General features: G+C 34.8%; 2 protein-coding genes across 2 annotated transcripts; both read left to right on the forward strand.

Moving 5' to 3' along the window:
- Window positions 1-735: 735 nt before the first annotated feature.
- LOC121775807 (myosin-10-like) lies at window positions 736-9,350 on the forward strand. Its single transcript, XM_042172873.1, has 18 exons — window positions 736-1,077; window positions 1,726-1,944; window positions 2,645-2,740; window positions 3,169-3,221; window positions 3,365-3,461; window positions 3,767-3,840; window positions 3,931-4,045; window positions 4,692-4,802; window positions 5,165-5,241; window positions 5,517-5,583; window positions 6,171-6,236; window positions 7,077-7,184; window positions 7,362-7,492; window positions 7,872-7,938; window positions 8,056-8,123; window positions 8,207-8,300; window positions 8,572-8,642; window positions 8,743-9,350. The coding sequence occupies exons 1-18, from the start codon at window positions 928-930 to the stop codon at window positions 9,110-9,112; spliced, it is 2,034 nt and encodes a 677-aa protein (XP_042028807.1). The 5' UTR covers window positions 736-927; the 3' UTR covers window positions 9,113-9,350.
- Window positions 9,351-11,887: 2,537 nt separating this feature from the next.
- Window positions 11,888-14,962, forward strand: LOC121776454 (triosephosphate isomerase, cytosolic). Its single transcript, XM_042173627.1, has 9 exons — window positions 11,888-12,026; window positions 12,645-12,720; window positions 13,256-13,379; window positions 13,491-13,575; window positions 13,671-13,803; window positions 14,160-14,254; window positions 14,336-14,414; window positions 14,516-14,598; window positions 14,695-14,962. Exons 1-9 carry the CDS (start codon window positions 11,988-11,990, stop codon window positions 14,743-14,745), a joined length of 765 nt encoding a protein of 254 aa, XP_042029561.1. The 5' UTR covers window positions 11,888-11,987; the 3' UTR covers window positions 14,746-14,962.
- Window positions 14,963-19,333: the final 4,371 nt, after the last annotated feature.

The following is a 19,333-nucleotide window of genomic DNA, read 5'->3' on the forward strand; positions in this document are numbered from 1 at the left end:
TGGGGCATTTGCCCCTCCTCAAAAATTTGTATATATACTAATATTTCTTTAAATTTGTATATTTGTTTGAATTCCTTCTTAAATGCCCCTGCTCAATTATTTAATTATTTGCTTATACATAATTTTGCCCCTCTTGATTTTAATTCTTACCTTCGCCCCTGTGTGTAATAGGAGATGTAGTAAGTGTGAAGTGTGAATGTAATTAAGGAGATGAGGGAATAGGGGAAGAGGTGGAGTAAGGAGCAGCGGATCAACTGCGGACTTGCACCAAGTTCATGACGGTTGGAAGTTATGAAGATCAAGAGTTACAGCTGGGAGTTTGTTACACTCTTGAGATCTCCTTTTCAACTCGGTTGTATCGATTCACATATAAGAATCAACACACACACACACAACAGATAGTTCAATCAAAAGTCTTAGCTCGTTTTGTTTTATTGGAGAGCATTTTGCGGTTATTACTTCCATTCTTTTTCGAGAGAAAGATGGAGTTTGATTGAGAGAGTGTTGTATATTCTTGATAGCTCGGAGGTGAATAAAGGATTCGTTTTGTTGTCCGTGAATGTAGATCACATTGATCAAACCACATAATTCTTCGTTGTGCTTTAGATTTCAGTTTCCGATTTGGTTGATCGATGGAGTCAGATTCTTAATAGTAAGTGATCCTAGTTGGAAATATTTTACCTACTACACTAATTTAACGCTAATATTTTCCTTCCCCATAAAAATAAAGCACCGACATTTTCCTGAAGCCAAACGCGGTCTTACTTGTCAGTCGCTGGAGCCGAGGGGAAGTGAAAAACCCAAAATCAGACATCAAATTTGGAGTAATTTACACGTGCACACAACCTCTGCAGATAAATTGCATACCAAAGTAGAAATTTAACAGATATCAGAAGCAGATATATCACTATTGGGAGCTAATTCACAATGTCGTGGATACGATCGGCGGTGAACAAGGCGGTGGAGGTGGGGAACAACAACAACCTCACTCGCACGGTCAAAAATTACGCCGATTCCGTCGTCCAACAAGCCGGCCAAGCTGTCGCCGAGGGCGCCAAACTCCTCCAAGACCGCATTGTAAATCTTTTGCATCTCAATTTTGTACCATTTCATTTGCGAATTAGAAGAAAAAATATGATTACCCGCCACCTGTTTGGAGTTTTTACTGGGAAAAAATAGTGACTATCAGTGAAATATGGTTAGTTTGACTTTTGATAATTTAGGTATTGGGGGTTTTGCTTATGACAATGCTAGCAGAAATTTGTACACTGTCAGGTTTCAGCTCTCGATCGTTTTTTACTTGGATTGGAAAATAGGCATTTGAGTTTTGTTTGATTGAGGTGTTAAGAGTGAATATAATTTTGCGTCTATTGACATTGAATAAACACACACGCCCCTTTTGTTAGTTGCGGTGCTTTACAATTTATTGGTCTAATGTTGAAATTCATTGAAGAAAATGGAGATATCATCTAATTGTTTGTATAGTTTGAGCATGCATGGAGTCGAAGAATGCATATGAACCTAGAAGGATGCTTTTACCTTTTGGGATTAAAATCATTCACTTGACTTTTAATGGGAAAAGTAATGCCTTGAATTTGAATCGAAAATTGTAGATTATTATATTCTGTTGGCTATCTATTTTGATTAGTGGAAGATGGTAAGCTTGTGTAGTACCAGTTCGCACTTTTTTCCTCAAATTGTGAAGTCTGTGGTTGGTATTGTCAGGGTGGTGGGAATGTTAAAAGCTTCAAGCAGACTGTGAAAAGGTTAGAGGAGGCTTCTGTTGCATGCAGGGGGCGTGAGAGAGCTGAGTTGATGAGAAGATGGGTGGCTGTTTTAAAAGAAATTGAAAACTCTTCCACTCTCACATTTGAAGAAAAAGAAACGAACAATGAGCATCATCTACTTCATGAAGAGCCAAAGAGCCCAAGAAGACAGTCAATGGTTAGCTATTGAACTCTATAGTCTATACTACAGCAGTACTTGTTTCATGCTTGTATAATTAAGCTGACTTCATACTTTTCTCCATGTTTCCACTTTTAGAAGTTCATTTTATTAGTTTTACTTACTAATGATTTGAAAACCAACAAGGTGCAAGCTCTGTGGGGCCCTTTTAGACCACTTATTACATCCTTTTCGCCTTGTCTATTCATGTTTTTCTCCTTATGCTTATGATTTACATAGATAATAGTAGTGGTTTAAATGCTGCTAGTGGAAAGATCATCCATCATGCTCATACATGTGAATATGTGTATGTACCATTTACTTGCTATATAAAATAAATTGATAACCTAGACATCCAGAGCAAGTGAGGATCGACGATTCGACGTCCTCTCCTGTAATATCATTACTAACTCAAAACCTGCCCATTAGGTCGATTCAGGGATCACACAACTTATCCCCATGGCTTTTGATTTATTGATAAGAATGCAGTTTTAGACCTCGTTCTTTCTCCCTTAGTTACTACTTAAATAGTAATAGTACAATTGTTTCTTCAAAAAATTGGCAATTTAAATAGTTATATTTAAGGTCCATCTTGATTTATCAATATTTATTCACTAAGTACGGTTGATTCAAAATTTTCTTCTTGAATCACTTATCATGGATCAACTTTTATGTCCCCTTATTCCTATCAAACGGGCAGGTGTTATATTATGATTCAGACATGGGTGGCGAACCTTTGAACTTCCGTGATGTATTTCTTTACAGTCAGGCATTGGAGGGAATATCGATATGCATGGTAAGTTATAATTGTCCCATTTCAGTATATATTTGTTTTGGCATTGTGTTCATATACTGATAATGATCTTGTAATAATATTTCTGATACAAGCCTAAAGTTTGCTACCAAAACAAAGCAATTGTTATTGGATATGGTGTGTTTCGGTTTATCCTTTTTTTGGGAGTGATGCATCATTGCATCAGCCAACCTTTTTTGCTGCCAAAGCTTGTTGTTAAATACGTGGTAGACATTAGTATTACTTATTGGATATGGTTAGTTCTACTTTTTATTCCTGAAGATATATCTTTACTGGTTAGAACCTTATTTTTTCTGTTCTAATAATATGAGCTGATTATAATATCAAGTATCAACTATGCTATATTGATTTGAAATTATGCATTTTGCTGGAATTTACGACTTGCGTTGTCTTCTCTTTTGCTTGATTAGATTCTTGAACCTCCAAGTGAAGATGAAGTTTCTTTACTGCTTGAATTATTCGGGTAAGTTTCTCCATTATGTTAGTTAATGTGGATTTTAAAGTCCGCCGAGAAAGAGAGCATGCTGCTCACCTATTGAAGCATATTGGTCAAATAAATTTATACTTGGATCTGGCTATAAGCCTGTAACGATTGTGCACCTGCAGACTCTGTCTCACAGGTGGAAAAGCAGTTCATAATGCAATAGTTAGTAGCATTCAGGATCTCGCAAAAGTCTTTTCCGGCTACCAAGATGAAGTACTGGTACTAGTCAATAACCTACCTTTCATAAAACCTAATGCACAGCATTGAAGAAATTTTGGGATAATACTACTCATGTTATGTAGGCATAAAATACTAAAGCTCACATTGGAAGAAAGTTTGGTAACTATACTACTGTTAGATATGTTTTCTCATACTGACAATGCATTCTATACCCCATTAAATAAGGCAGCACTTAAAATAGCTTATCTTTAATTTTGAAAACCTGAGTTTAATAAATAAGTCTTATTCCTTTCAACGTCTGAAACATAAGCCTCTAAAGAATCTAAGTATTGTTGTTTGGATAGGTGAAGAGAGAAGAGTTGCTTCAATTTGCTGAAGGAGCCATAACAGGGTTGAAAATCAATGCTGATATTCAAAGGTTCGTTGAATGCCAGTTTCATTGCTTCCCCCTTTTACTTATGATCCATGCCTACAAACAGTTTTGACACACATCTGATTCTACAAACAGGATTGATGCTGAAGTCTCCACATTGAAGAAAAAACTTGAATCAAGAGCATCTTATGACCATGATGGTGACAGCCTTGAAACAAACAGTAAGCAGAACGCTTCATCAACAATAGAGGTGAACATTGCTGTACCCAATTGTTTTGTCACTTTTCCATTGCATCTTAGGCAGGGTCTGTTAAAATCTCAAGTCAGTTGCATTTTCTTAAGGTGACCAGTTGTCAAGTGGATTGTTATGCTGTATGTTTTATTGCTTCCAGTACTTATATCCTCTCTATTTGAAATATTCTTAGGGCTTCAGACTGTCACATTAGTAAATCTTCCAACCAATGAAAGCATAACAGTTAGTTAAAGCTAGTTCATTTGTGCTTGAAGTAGGGTAATCAAGTCAGGAATATGATAAGATTTCGTATTTCTATAATTTAAATTCTCAGCTATTTTACAAAATCGATTGTCGTGGTGGCTCCCCTCCAGATCCCCTATACATCCATGGAATTGCTGTAGAATATTTTGCAAGTCATTAACTGCATAAATTGAACATAACTTCTATTCCTTAAAAAACTCAAAAGGAATTTGATCTGTTTGTTAAAATACATTTCCAAGTTACTAGCAAAAAGTAGTCAATTCAATGGAAAAATTATAGTGTCCAAGTGTGGTTTGTGTGTGTGCTTATGTATTTTTTATAAATATGACTTATAAGTGCACTACTTTGATGTCCTGAAATTCATAATCTTACATGTCTAGTTATCTTTTTCCTCCATCAGGCTCTTAAAGAGGCACTTGCGCACATCAGAGCGTGCTTCAGATTGGAAGTGCTTCTACTGAAAAAGAAAGCTATTAAATGTGGAGACACAGCTGAAATTCATTCTCAGAAGGTGCTTACATAGTACATGAGCCTTCTGCCTTTTATTGTTATGGTGTTAGTTTTCCATTTAATATCTCATGGTTAAATCAAGCCTCGTTCAAATTTGCAAACATTCTTTTCAGCCCACCATCTTCTCTTTTACTAAATCTTTACGCCTTTTTTTGTGATTACGATTTCATTAATGTCCTTTGCTTCCAGTGGAAACTTGTTCAATATATGCAACCTCAGACCTGTGTGTGACTCATCCTGTAGAACTACTTTAGAATTCTGGAAAATTGTTGTTTGCTCAGCTGGCTGCTTCAAGCTCAATAAGAAAAAAATTTAATGGCCGAATATTCCAGATCTCTGAAATTTGTGTCTTAAGAATGTCAGGTTGATAAGTTGAAGGTATTGTTGGAATCCCTAGCAAGCTCATCTTCAAAAGCTGAGAAGCGCATTTCTGATTATAGGTATATCACTGCATGTTACAAGTTTTATCAACTATCTGTTTGCCATTTATTCTTGGGTTTTTGCATACTAGCTCTCTGTTCTCTCCATATTGGTGTTATGTCATTTCTGACTTGCTTGCTTTATTTTTTCTATGGATTCCACTTGTGCTTAGGGTGGGTCTGTACCGATGTGCTGTAATTGTTTTGGAATCTGTTTTCCTGTTTAGTTGTATGAGAGTCCTTGTTATAATTTTGTCACTCTTATTGAAAGTTTCACTTTGCTTTGCTCTTTACAGACTTCAGAAAGAAGATGCTTTGCAGTTTCGAGTGGGCAAAGTCAGTGAAGTTAGTGAAATTGAAAAGGTATGGAATTGAAGAAAATGGGTTGTGTAAAATTTTTTCTTGCTTAAGTAAACTTTAGAAGAGTTTTAATGGAACACATAAAGACACTTTAAAGGGAACAACTTGAAAATATTAAAATGTGTATCTGATGCTTATACGTAGATAAATATTATGATTATTGAAAAAAAAAATTAAACAACTATAGATCTATTTGGATAAGATAATAGCCTAAAACAACTAAAAAAGTAAAATATGCATGAGTTCAGTAATTGTAATTCAGTAAGTACTGTGAAGATCATTATGTTATAAATATAAGTCTGTCTAGATGAAAAATCCTATACAAAATTTCTATTAATGATATTGATAGCAACATAGCAAAAATGATATCCCTGGACACTTGAATTTCATAGACCTACTGAAATCAAGTTCTGAGTTTCTGGAAGGCCGTCTTTCTGTAGTTTTTAGTTATCTGTGCTGGAAACAAAGAGGTGAAGTTTATCATTAAATATCGTAGACAACCAGAAGGATAAATATACATATTTATCATGTCATGGCTAGTTTGTGCTTTCTTGCATGCTAGATATGCTGATGGCTCAATTTGTTTTCAGGAACTAAAAGCTGAGATATCTGATCTTGAGAAACAGAGGGATGAACTTGAAGCTCAATTGAAAAAGGTGTTTCTTTGTCCATGTACAGTAACCTACATTCTGATGAGACGTTCACTTATGGGGCGTTTACTTTGAGTTTTATGATGGATGGCTAATAATAATATAGATGAATTGACTAAAATTGGACTTGTTTGATCATCTTATCCTTCAAATACTCAATCCTATCTTTTATAAATCTATCCTATCACTCAAAGTAAACACATTCTTTGTACGCATGTGTGTCTTTCTCATGCTTGGTGTTTAACCTCAAGGCTTGAAGGTGAATGAGAGTGTTTAACCCATGGGAATCGTGTACTGCCTTGGTCTCAGGAATTCATAAACATCGATTATGACATACAATATTCAGACTTTATTGTTTGTGAATGTAGTGACTCAAAGTGCCAACATGCTGAAATAGAGTAGAATCGAAAATATGATCTTGCATGAAAATAAGTTTTGGCTTCTGTCCTTCTCCATTACCCCCTCCGCCCTCTCTGACTCTTTGTTGGGCAGATGGGTAGGTATTTATTATGTGCAACTCTTCTTTTTTATGATTGGAAATCTTTAGTCTGTTTGCATTAGAGAATCTGAACTTTCTATTTGATTTCCATCCTCCAACTGCCAGTGTCTCCTTTATTAAGTTCCAAAAATTATTTAAAGAGTAGATGTTTAACTAAATATTTTTATAATCTTCTCTATTGGATCAGGAAGAATCTTAGATAAACACAAAATTTCATTTACTCTTAAGATATTTTAAAGTATTGTTTCCATAACTGCTTCTTAAATGGATACAAGTAGTTTTGGTTTAATCTATTCTTAAAAATTAACTTCTTCTGTTTTGGTAATCTGAACATTTTGATTATATAGGTCAATACTTCCTTGTCTGCTGTGCTAGCTCGTCTTCACAATGTCACGGAAGAGAGGGATCAATTTTTTGATGCTAATGATCAAATTGTCGCCCATGTGAAAACTAAGGTCTGCTATACCTTTCCCATAAAAAAATTACTGCTATACCTTTCCCATAAAAAAATTACTTTGTTCCATATGCTACTGAATCATGTGGATAAATCATAAATACTATCAACTATACTTCAAGGGTTGCCTTATTCATTTTTTGATTGTTTTATTTTACATATCCTTACAACTTTGTAGGAGGATGAACTAGCAAAATCCATTGTGTCTTGTCGAACAGAATCAGATATTCTTAGTACGTGGATTAACTTTTTGGAAGATACTTGGTCTCTTCAGTGTTCATATGTGGAGGCTAAGGAGAAAGAAACCAAGTATGTATGAATTCAATATGGTTTAGTGAATAAAAATCTCTGGTATAAACATGTGCATTTTAACTTCTACAATTGACATATTTTTACCTATTTATATATGAGCTGCATAATGGTTGTATCGAAGCACACTTTGAACGGACTTTTAGATGAATTTCATTTAAGACAATATCGTATTTGATAGCCACCTCCTAATGGACTTCTAACAAAGTGTCACTATTTGAAGAACTGCAAAGTTGTTTATATTGGCATACTTATATCAGCTTCTTAAAAAGTCCATGTAAAATCCATACTAAGAGTGGCTTACATTCTAAAACTGCTCCAAACGTACATATTTTCTCTGAGGGTGTATTGTTGCTCATTTTCCATTTGCATTTGAAAGTGCTGAGATCGAGAGACACGAAGAATACTTCACAGATTTGGTTAAGAAGCTGCTTTCTTCTTATGAGGTGCTTATTTTATTTATTTATTTATTTTATTCACTGCAATGGCATTCCGTATCTTCTTTTACTAATTGTGAATTTTGCAAACTATATATCCATCTTCTTCCGTCTCATTCGATGCAGAAAGAGCTTAGACCGCCTATTGATCGCATTGGAAAGTATGTAGAGAACTTAAAGTGCCTGACTGATGGGTATTTCCCTATAACATTTGCAAAAAATGGTAATATCCTAGTTTGGCCACGTACGAGCCTAATATTTCTGAAACTGCTGACAGCTCTGAACCGGCTCCTAGATTGGAAACTGACGATTCTCAATTGGTTAGCCCAAAGAGAAATCTCGAGGAAGAATACCTGGATTATGAAGCTAAGGTAAACAGAAATTAATTCATATTAGTTCCTTAAAGTTCAAATTAACGATCTATAGGAGCTTCGTTTATCACCATCCCCCACATACCCATGATGGCCAACTTTTCGCTCTGTTTCCTTTTTCGCAGAAGTAACTCATCAAAATATTGTGTATTTGAACTTCTTGACTATCTCTAAGTCTAACTTATGTAACACCACTAGTAGTCTTAGGCAATTGAGTCATCAAACGTTTACAAAAAACTTTAGCCGGTTTATTTTGATTAACAACTTGCAGATAATAACTACTTTCAGCGTAGTGGACAACATGAGAGAGCGGTTTTATGCCGAACAAGGAAAAGTTTCCAGGTGTTACTGCTAATCCAATATAGCCACTCCTGTCCTTCCCTGTATAGTACCTTGCCAAGACTCCATGTTTAAGTCTATGCTGTATTTTTTTTTATTTCAGCAAAGAGAATAAGGAGGTGAAAGAGCTATTTGACAAAATTGAGAAACTAAGAGAGGAATTTGAATCCATTGAGCGACCTACTCTGGATATTGAGAATCCCACTAAAGAGGCAGACGAATCGCCTAGTGAAAGCGTTACAAGCTCCTCTACGGAGCAGGCAGAAAGAGAAGTCAGTGCTGGGAAGGCTGTCGAGCAACGGCCCTCACCTAAGTCGAAGCAGATCGAGATACTCGACCCTGAAGCAGAGTTAGCGAAACTTGAGTCTGAATTTGGAAAAGTAGATCCAGACTACACTGCAGAGGACATCGGGGAATGGGAATTCGATGAGCTTGAGAGGGAGTTGAAATCTGGCGATTCGTCAAGAAAGTAGAACTCCTCATCTTTTGTCCTTGAAGTTACTTGTGTTATTTCGTGGTTCCAAATTTGTTGATTTCTTCATAAACATGTATAAAATCAAGCTGATGAAGCTGACATTTTTTAATGTTTGTACTTATATGAAGTGAAACTAGAGATGTGACTGTTAGCATTAATTTTTTTAACGTATGTACTTATATGAAGTGAAACTAGGGACGTGACTGTTAGCTTCTTTTCATTCTTTTTTCTTACAACTATACAAGTTATGTCAATATAAATAGTAGTATGTTATTTATATAAAAGATACTTGCCTGTAAATTCTTGAATCTCAGCTTAATTTTGATCATGTATACTAGTAGATATAAAATCTGTGGTAAATTATCGGATTATTGATTTGTTTTTATTTTAAAATTAATCAAGATTTCAATACGGATTAAAGATAGTGAAATGTTGTTGTGTTATACTATCAAACTAAATAATATCATTTCTTGTTTTATCCGTTCTATCTCATTTCCTTTTTTCCCCTTATAAATTATCACTCAATAAATAATATTAGCATAATGTGATGTTGTTTTAGTGCATATAATATGATGTGATGTAGTTTTGGTCGGTATTTGATGGTTGCCCGTAACGAAGTATTCAAGTCATATCAATTCCGAAATTTTGGTTGACTATAAAATTAGAAGAAAGCAATAACAATTTATACACAGATTTTAAGTTAATATACAAAATCAAAAATCGACGAATATTTAGGAATTTATAGGTAAATTAAGTTCCAAACTAAGTGACTTCTCCAAAGTTATTACGGGCCTTATTTGTAATGTCCGTCCATAGTTAAATACTTACTACTTAAATTTCCTTCGTCGATATTTAATGCACTATGGGGGTGTTCGGTTTGTAAGATTGTATATCGGATTAAATTAGTTGTGTGTTTGGTTCATGAGATTTAGTTTCTCAACTCAATTCTAGATGGATAATCATGGGATAATTAGTCATACCTAACCCCCTATGACTAAAATAATCTCACAACTCAATCCTAGATTATATATTGATATTATTTTATCTAGGAAACCAAACACCACCTATAAATACGTGATTCATGGGATACGAATTAATGGTGGCAAGGACGGAACTAGAAATTTATATAAGCCGGTGCTAGAATTCTTAAAATGTTATATGTAATAATACTCCATAAAAATGATATATTCATAAATAGTACATTTCCTACTTATTTCACAAAGTTTAGTCAAATAATCATATGTATAACATTTGAAATCAAAATATTAAATTACGAAATTTTTAATTTTCCTATGATATCATCCTTATATAAATGTCTGTCTTTTGGTATATTTAAAATAATATCATTTCATTAAATAAGAGAAGAAAAATATTGATTTTAATAAAAATGCATCGTTTTAAATTGCATCCTAAGTCGATGGAGCATCCTGTACACGGATAAGACAAGTGAAAAAATTTAAAAAATCATAATTTAATATTCTAATTTTAAACAATATGTACAAGTGAAAAAATTAAAATATAATTAAATATTTTAATTTTAGACCTACTAGATTGACTAAAATTTGATTAAATTTTATGATTTAATTACTATTAATACTCTTTATATTAATAGAGAAATGCACCAAAACCATAGATATTCAAAATATATTAATAGATAGAATAAACTAAGAAATTTACCTAAAATATAAATACGTAATACGTAATAAGTTTTAAAAAGGCATAATATTGAATGAAATGACAAAATCACAATATTTATATTGTTATTTTTTTCCAAATCAAATTAAAGTGGTCCCCACGTATAGCTGTAAAGTATTACTATCATTCCTCTCTCCCTTACCCTCTCTCCTCTTCTACTCCTCTGTAAAAAAAGTAAAATCACATTTGGTCTTTGCCTCTTTGGGTTCTTCACGTCGATACAGGCAGGGAGCGCCGGAGCTGCCATGGTGAATATTGGGTCCGGCACCAGCCAAGCCCCCGCTGGAGCAGCGGCTTGGCCCATGCCTAGGTCCGTCCCTGAATGGTGGGTTGCATCACCGCAAACTTGCGAATACCAAATTTTGATATTTTGACAATAGAATTTGAAAAAAATAAATTAATATATCATCTTATAAAAATCTGTACATTGGCTGTAGATTAGGAAAAAATGTTTTCTGCTTCCAATGTGCTAGTGCTTAACCAGCGCCCACAGGTTTGTATTATAAAGCAAATAAGGCCTTGGACATGGAAGTCTAGGGATGGATATACACTTGTAAATGAAATTATTTGAATAGGTAATTGTGATTAATACCCCATTTATCAATACAAATCTCTTCTTTTTAACAATTTTGTCCTTGCCCAACGGAAATATAATTTCATATTTAGCACATAAAAACATATATACCCATTCCACTACTTCACTTACCATTTCATTTTAAAAATGAGACTGTAATTTTCTAATTATGTTACAAAATGTCATCGATAAAATATTCTTTTATACATCGAACTAAAAGATTTAACGAAATGTTAGTTTTACGTATCTAAAATAAAATAAAATATTTATCCAGCGATATTCTAAAATGAACTTATAAATTAAAATTAATAAAAGTGGAATGACATATTTATGAGGATGTCCTAAAATGAGTATTGGATTGTTTTATTTCAGACGAAAGTCGGATTCCCGCATGCGTTTCGAATATTCCGTCAACATACACTACCAAGGGCATTTTAGGAAATTCACTTTTCTTGATCCACAAATAATGAGTTTTCTCTTTCTCGATTATATAAATTCGCGGATATCCATCATCACTCACAACCAGTCATTTGCCATTACCAACTACTCCACACTACCAAAAGCCATATTCTCGTGCATTTTCTAGTTATCTCCGATATCAAAAATGGGCAGAAAGTTCTTCGTCGGTGGCAACTGGAAATGCGTAAGTACTCATCTCTTCGATGTTATGAGAATGATTAATCCGTTTGTTGTGGATCTCCTTTCCATTTCGGCCGATCTCGTTCCGATCTACTGTTTAATCTATTCCTTTTAGCAGATTTAACGTTGTTTTATGTATCTCATCTACAGATTAATGTTTTTTTATTCATCTCAATGTATAGGGATGTTATTAGTCTGCAATTTTGTAGCAATAGTCGGTTGTCTTTGACGTGATCGCTGAATTTTATTTTGCTTGGGAGTTTACTGATTTTGTAGCAATAGTCGAAATGCTATTCTATTCGGATCTGAGCTGATTTCTCCGTATTAGTAGTTTCGGAGATCGATCGATGGAAATGCGATGAACATACTGTTTTTTATCAGATTTTTTCTTGTGAACTGAATTCCTGGTGGATTCGTTATCTAGATATCCTATGTTCTCACTTTTGAGATTAACTTTTAAACGTTTGTTGTAGCATTCACAGAGTATCAGTTTATTGACCCACATTTTCGTAATTTTCTTTTTTTGCCTTTTTTCTGGAGTGATTGGTTGAATATCAGCTATCTATACTTTCATTTAGCTGTAGTTGTTGTATTGCTAAGAGATTTGAATTTCATTTTGTAGAATGGTAACACTGAGGAAGTAAAGAAGATCGTCGCATCACTGAATGCTGCTCAAGTGCCATCCCAGGATGTAGTTGGTGAGGATATATTTTACTAACCTGACACGTTAAAAGTTTCTAACTGGTGAATTTGTTAATGGTCAAGGAAATAATGAAATAATCAATGTCGATCCACTGATTTCTTGCCTACAAATTTTGTATTTTGAATTTTTGCTTTGAGGCTTTCTTTCTTCTTTTTATCTGTTTGGATAGGAATAAACCATCTGGTTGTCTTGTTTTATTGACATTCATATGTTACTTGTTTGAAAAGCCATATTACTTGAATACAAATCCTTTTTAATGACAGTGTTGGACTTATAGTCTATCACAGTATGCTTAAGTTGTGCGCCATATCTCAATGACTTTTGAGTTTTGACATTGCGAAATTATAAAGAACCATATTTCTAATAGTTGCTTCAATATTTGTATTTGTCTGTTGCACTTTCAGCCAAAACTCTCTTTACTTGAAGGAAGTATATTTAAACTCTGGAACTGTTTGTGTGTGTATGCCTGTGTGTTGTTTTCTTTTTTCATCCATGTCAACTAATTTGTGTTGATTGGCCATTCCCTGCAGAGGTGGTTGTCAGTCCTCCATACGTGTTTCTTCCCTTGGTAAAAGAGTCTCTGCGATCTGATTTCCACGTTGCAGCTCAGAATTGTTGGGTTAAGAAAGGAGGTGCTTACACCGGCGAAGTTAGGTAAGAATCCTTCTGCGATCTAAATCTAACAAGAATTGGCATATCCAAATATACGGTGCTTGTGTCTGGGTTTAGGAGTATGAAAATTTTGTGTTTAATCATCTTTTGTAGTGCTGAGATGCTTGTAGACCTGAACGTACCTTGGGTTATTCTTGGTCACTCTGAGAGGAGAGCTTTGTTGAATGAATCAAGTGAGGTAATTTTCTGATGATTAACTTTATTAAAATTATTTGTGCTTATGTTTTAGGTTTTTCCTCATTTATTTCAAAATGGAATTTACCATGATTTCAGTTTGTTGGAGATAAAGTTGCATATGCACTTTCGAAAGGTTTGAAGGTGATTGCATGTATCGGTGAGACACTTGAACAGAGGGAAGCAGGAACGACTGTGGATGTTGTGGCTGCACAGACCAAAGCCATTGCAGGTACTGATTTCATTTCTGGGAAATTAATTGTACCCTTTCTTTCTTAAATCTAATTTTATTGGGTTTTGACTTTTAAATAATAAATTGGATATGCCAAGTAGATCATGGGGCACTTGTAAGTTTCATTTCCAACCAGCATCTAGCGCTAGATTTTTGTTAGTGTATAGTATGTAACACCCCTGCTTGTTTATAAAATCCATACTTTTGGTTTTATACATATTCCACAAGAACTTTTCTAGTAAGAAATGAAATAATCATGATACCTTTTGCAAAAGAATTTCAGTGAAGTTAATCTAGTTGTTCTCCCACCTTTACATGACTCTTTTCCTGAAACTAACTCCACTCTAACATTACAGAAAAGATTTCGGATTGGACAAACGTTGTCTTGGCCTATGAACCTGTATGGGCTATTGGAACCGGAAAGGTCGCCTCTCCTGCTCAGGCTCAAGAAGTAAGTCTTTCATGATCATGCTCACCGTTTTTTGAAAAGTGTTAGTGGCACAAAGATGTCTAATCCCACTCAAACATATAGGTACATGTTGAGTTGAGGAAATGGCTTAAAGCCAACGTGAACGCTGATGTTGCTGCTTCAACCAGGATCATCTATGGAGGTAAATCTGCAGTGCATTCATATTTTGTCTTGTAAAATATACAGCTTTTAGCTCTAATAATTTCCTCGCGCAGAATATATTGATCTGATATTTTCGTGCAGGATCTGTGAATGGTGGAAACTGCAAGGATTTGGCATCACAGCCTGATATTGATGGTTTCCTTGTTGGTGGTGCTTCTCTTAAGGTAATAATCACATTTCTTCCCATCCTGAAAAAACGACACGTATACAGTTGAATGTGTGATATTCTGACTTTCACCTATTTTAATTTTAATCTGTAGCCCGAATTCATTGACATCATCAAGTCAGCTGAAACAAAGAAGAACGCATAAGTTGAAGCGTCGAGAAGAGTCGATTTTTGAAGCCTTTGATAGGGGAGATGTAATAACTATTACCTCGTTTGGCTGAGACTCTGCTGTGCAATTTTCTAGTTATTTGTGGCACCTTGAATTTGCCTTTGACTGTACTGAACACTAATAAATCTGGCCACAAGCAACCTTGTATTGTTATTCATCTTCATATGCCTGTGCTTGAATCTTTTTATTGCTATTGTTTATCTAATTTGTGATTATGATACTCGTATATGCTAATATGCTATCTTTCAAACGATAAAATTAATTGGGATGTCGAGACGTGTTGATTGTGGTTAAGGTCAGTTGTTGCACTTGTTCTTTTATCCTTGTTTGAGGCTAGTCTTTCTTTGCTGTTGGTAGGTATAGGCGTTTTGAACTATGCTTTGTTTTGCTATTTTCTACTCTATGTTTCTTGAGAGGCATTTCCTTGTGATGTGGTTTGCTAGTTGACATTCTTGGCACAGTTTATTTAGTTGTTTGTGTTGTTTCTTTACTTGATGTTTTCACCACCTCTTGAGTGGTCTGAGTCCTCTTGGCTTTATTGGGGAAAATTCCACCTTAACTATAGATCCGTCGAATCTTCTTTTAACATGAAGTAATCGAGTTCGAAAACTAGTACTTTATCGTTATGAACTTGTGTGGGAATGTAGCTAAATATTGCAGGAGAATCATGGTCCCAATATGAGATCATACTATATATTTTTGGTGTTTTGACAAAATTGCTTGGATTAAGTTAAACCAGACATCATTCCTTCTTATTATATCCGGAATTAAGGTTGTTCGACCATTGACTTCTGCTGAGGGACCACAAAGTCGTCTTTAAAAATGGAGAGTGGTTAGTTGATGTTGGTTGCTGGAAGAAGTGCATGTACCAAGACCATGTGACTAGTGACAGTTTGAGCAATGTCATCCTCATATTAATCGAATAGCAAGATATGACTAAACATTATTTTGGCATCGCATTTATTGCCTTTCAAGAATAAACAAGTGACAATTGCGAAGGAAAGGAATGAAAAGTATTCAACGCACCACCTTACACTCGTGTCCATCCCAATCCAGAAGATACTGCTCAGATTTTTCTGATTTCAAGATATTTTTAGGAGAAGTTTGATTTAAATTGCATTGGGGAGGTGTGTGTTAAGAGATCTCTACATGTGAATTGTATCATACTACTCCATTAAAAATGTGAAATAAAACAGAGATTAACTTTACCTATAGCTTGTTGGGACCTTTGATCACTAATTAATTTTGGGATGAAACATCAGTATAATAGTTGGTCTCATCTTCATATATCAGATAACTCCGTAAGATCTAAGACATTGTAAAAAGTTCAGCATCGCTGACTATAAATGTTTCATTCAAAACACAATCGATAGCAATAAATGAAGGTGTAAACATCAAATATAATGTCAATCTAATACATTAATAGCGGTTGAAAGTCTAACGCAATGAAAAATGTTGTTGTCGTTAGCAATGAATGACAGATGAAGAATAAGAATATACCTCGGCTTTGGAGGCCCAATTAAGACCTATTTTACTGGAGTTTTGTTTCATGAGATGGCCTGGCGGTGGGATTAGTCATCCATCCGGCCCCACATATATATGTCATGGATTGTAAGCATTTCTTTGCAGCAAGATCTGCCCCTCCGTTGCCAACTGCGCTACGCCCCTGCGGGCAATAGTACTCCTATTTTTTTTACTATTAATATTAATAAAATAAGTTGGCAATTCAACGCCCACCAAACTTAGATAAGAGAAGGTTGGGCGCAGCATTTTCACGAGTCCAAATTTTCACTTTCCGAAGATCCGTTTTTTCACTTTAAATCTTTCTCCGCTGTGAATGGTGCTTTCCTTCTCCTTTTCAAACCTCTCTTTTAGCAATGCACGATTTGTCCACATAAGTTTAGATATTAAGCCTAATTTTTACCTTTTAATAATTACTCCATGTTTCAATAATTGTATCCAAGTTAGTATGAACATCAGCACGGATCAACCAAAATCATTATCTATCCTTAAAGTCAGAAAACTCCATTAAATTTGATCTTTGAACTATCGACTTGTAGACTATCACACGGTGCAAAAATGCTCTAATCCTTTGGAGTGGGGATTCATTTTGTCCGCCATCATTGCCGCACCATATTAGTCTTCAAACACCGACTAACGACCTAGTTCACTGCATCATATCCACCTATTTATATTTCGTGAATCCACTAGCATAAAATATCTTAACTACTAAGCTAAGATAATCATTTCTAATATGAGGAACATAACTTCGTTACAATATGTTTATTTTGAATCAATTCCATTTCGACTAACACATGATTTTAGATGATAGTTTAAACGAAACACTCTTTTTCTCATCAATTCAATGAATGATGGAATTAGGGGAGAACTACTTGGGGTTCGAAGCAAGAGCTAAGTTTTGGTCGAATTTAATATCTTTGTTATGATTGACAAATTGTAATCTAACAAACTCAAGGGTCGGTGTCGATGAATAACTTAATGTTTTTTAAAATTTATTTATTCAGTCTTACCTTGATAAATATCTAACAGATTTGTATATGGCACTTTTTTTTCTTTATTGTGATTATAATGATATGGATAAATACCAGTCAGATTGCAATATTCTTCTTCAGTGGAAAATCCACCGAATTTGGTCCCACATTTAAACAAAAGTATTCCCAAATCAATTATAATCAGCACTCTTCTCTGAGTAAACATAATTTAGATATATCAATAATGGAACAGTATTCTATTTTCCAATAATGAAGAAGCTAGCCTACATTCACAATTTCATTTTTGTGATACATTGTTTCGTTCTGAACTTCAAAGATGATACTAATATTATGTACCATGATTAGTTGAATGGAATAAATACATAAAAATTCGACAAATTGTTTTTCAAGATATTAAACTACATAGGGTAAAATTAGTGTTCTGGTAGTATAATTTTCCAAAATTGTTATGATTTCCGATAGTCTTACATCCTTTTTCAAATTACCGAATTTTGATGATATGTGTGGTGAAGCAAACCATATCTCACATCGGAGAATGGACAAGAGTTGCAAGCATATAAATGGGTTACCCCAACTCCATTATTATGAGGCCTTTTTAGAGAGTACCCCAAGAGCAAAACCGTGAGGGCTTTGCCCAAAACGGACAATATCATACTAATGTGGAGTTCGGGTGTGCACCACCGGGAACCCAACAGTGGTATCAGAGCCCTGGTTCAGGGGCTGGGCCTGTGTGGCTCGGGGTTCGGTGGGTTGCGCTTGCAAGTTCTCCGATGTGGTGTGTGAGCTCGACCAAGACCAGGGGTGACCTGTGTGTGATCTTGGTCTGGTGGTCTTGGTTTGAGGGGAGGATTGTGGTGAAGCAAACCATAATCCCACATCGGAGAATGGACATGAGTTGTGGTTTGAGGGGAGGATTGTGGTGAAGCAAACCATATCCCACATCGGATAATGGACAAGAGTTGCAAGCATATATATGAGGCCTTTTGAGGAGTACTCCAAGAGCAAAGCCGTGAGGTCTTTGCCCAAAGCGGACAATAGCATACTAATGTGGAGTTCAGGGTGTGCACCACCGGGAGCAAAACCGTGGGGACTTTGCCCAAAGAGGACAATATCATACTAATGTGGAGTTCCGGGTGTGCACCACCGGGGACCCAACAATATGTAATGAGTGTTCACACAAAAGATCAAATAATAGATCAAAAATATTAATGTGATAACTTAGATAAAAAAAGCCATTATAGATCGAGTTAAAATGATATTTTTCATAACAAAATAAATTCCCAGATGACAAAAAGAACCTTTGGGCAGCCTTTTAGTTAACAAAATTATAACTGCAAGTTTGCAACCATTCGTTATTGCTTATTTAACAAAATATAATGTGAACTCGTTGACTGAATAATAGTGATCCAATCCGCAGCCTAAAACTAGGGCCAACCAAATGGCTATTGCTTATTTTGCAATTAAACATTTGTCCTTTCCATTATCATAGGGCTACTACTATTGCACAAAAACGTGAATAAATACGACCAGCAATTATCTCGAATTAATATTATCATAAAAGTAAAATATGTTGATGAAATCTTATTTCTCGGATAATTTACTGAAATATATATTGAAATTTGATCGAAAATGAATAACATACTCCATATAAATAAATAATCTCCACATCAACACAAAAAACAAATACCTCCTATAAGTCTTAAGTTAGGTGGTTCGAATTGGTGAGTTATAATTTAACAAATTTCAATTAGTCGGTATAATTACGTAGATGTCACTAATAATATTCGTGATATTGATGACGCTTTATTAAAAAGTACTTCTTCCATCTCAACTTAAAAGTGCTTTTAGTATCATTATGGTTGGTCCAAACTTAAGAACTTAGTCTATTTTTAGTTTTTACTATTTCTAGAAACTAAGTCTCAAATTTCACTCTATAGATATTACATTAAATTTAATTTATATTTTACTAATTTATTACTCACTCCGTCTCAACTAATTTGAGACAAAACTTTTGGGCACATAGATTAAGAAATTATGTTGAAAAGTAGGGA

Source organism: Salvia splendens, chromosome 18 (assembly GCF_004379255.2).
Source record: "Salvia splendens isolate huo1 chromosome 18, SspV2, whole genome shotgun sequence".
In the NCBI taxonomy this organism is placed as follows: Eukaryota; Viridiplantae; Streptophyta; class Magnoliopsida; order Lamiales; family Lamiaceae; genus Salvia; species Salvia splendens.

Excerpts from the sequence above, each read along its gene's own strand:
- LOC121776454 (XM_042173627.1), top strand. The coding sequence starts at position 11,988 with ATGGGCAGAAAGTTCTTCGTCGGTGGCAACTGGAAATGC. Across the intron at positions 12,721-13,255 it reads GCCATCCCAGGATGTAGTTG|AGGTGGTTGTCAGTCCTCCA; the intron begins GTGAGGATATAT and ends CATTCCCTGCAG. Across the intron at positions 13,804-14,159 it reads ACAGACCAAAGCCATTGCAG|AAAAGATTTCGGATTGGACA; the intron begins GTACTGATTTCA and ends CTAACATTACAG.
- LOC121775807 (XM_042172873.1), top strand. The coding sequence starts at position 928 with ATGTCGTGGATACGATCGGCGGTGAACAAGGCGGTGGAGGTGGGGAAC. Across the intron at positions 3,462-3,766 it reads GCTACCAAGATGAAGTACTG|GTGAAGAGAGAAGAGTTGCT; the intron begins GTACTAGTCAAT and ends TTGTTTGGATAG. Across the intron at positions 4,046-4,691 it reads ACGCTTCATCAACAATAGAG|GCTCTTAAAGAGGCACTTGC; the intron begins GTGAACATTGCT and ends TTCCTCCATCAG.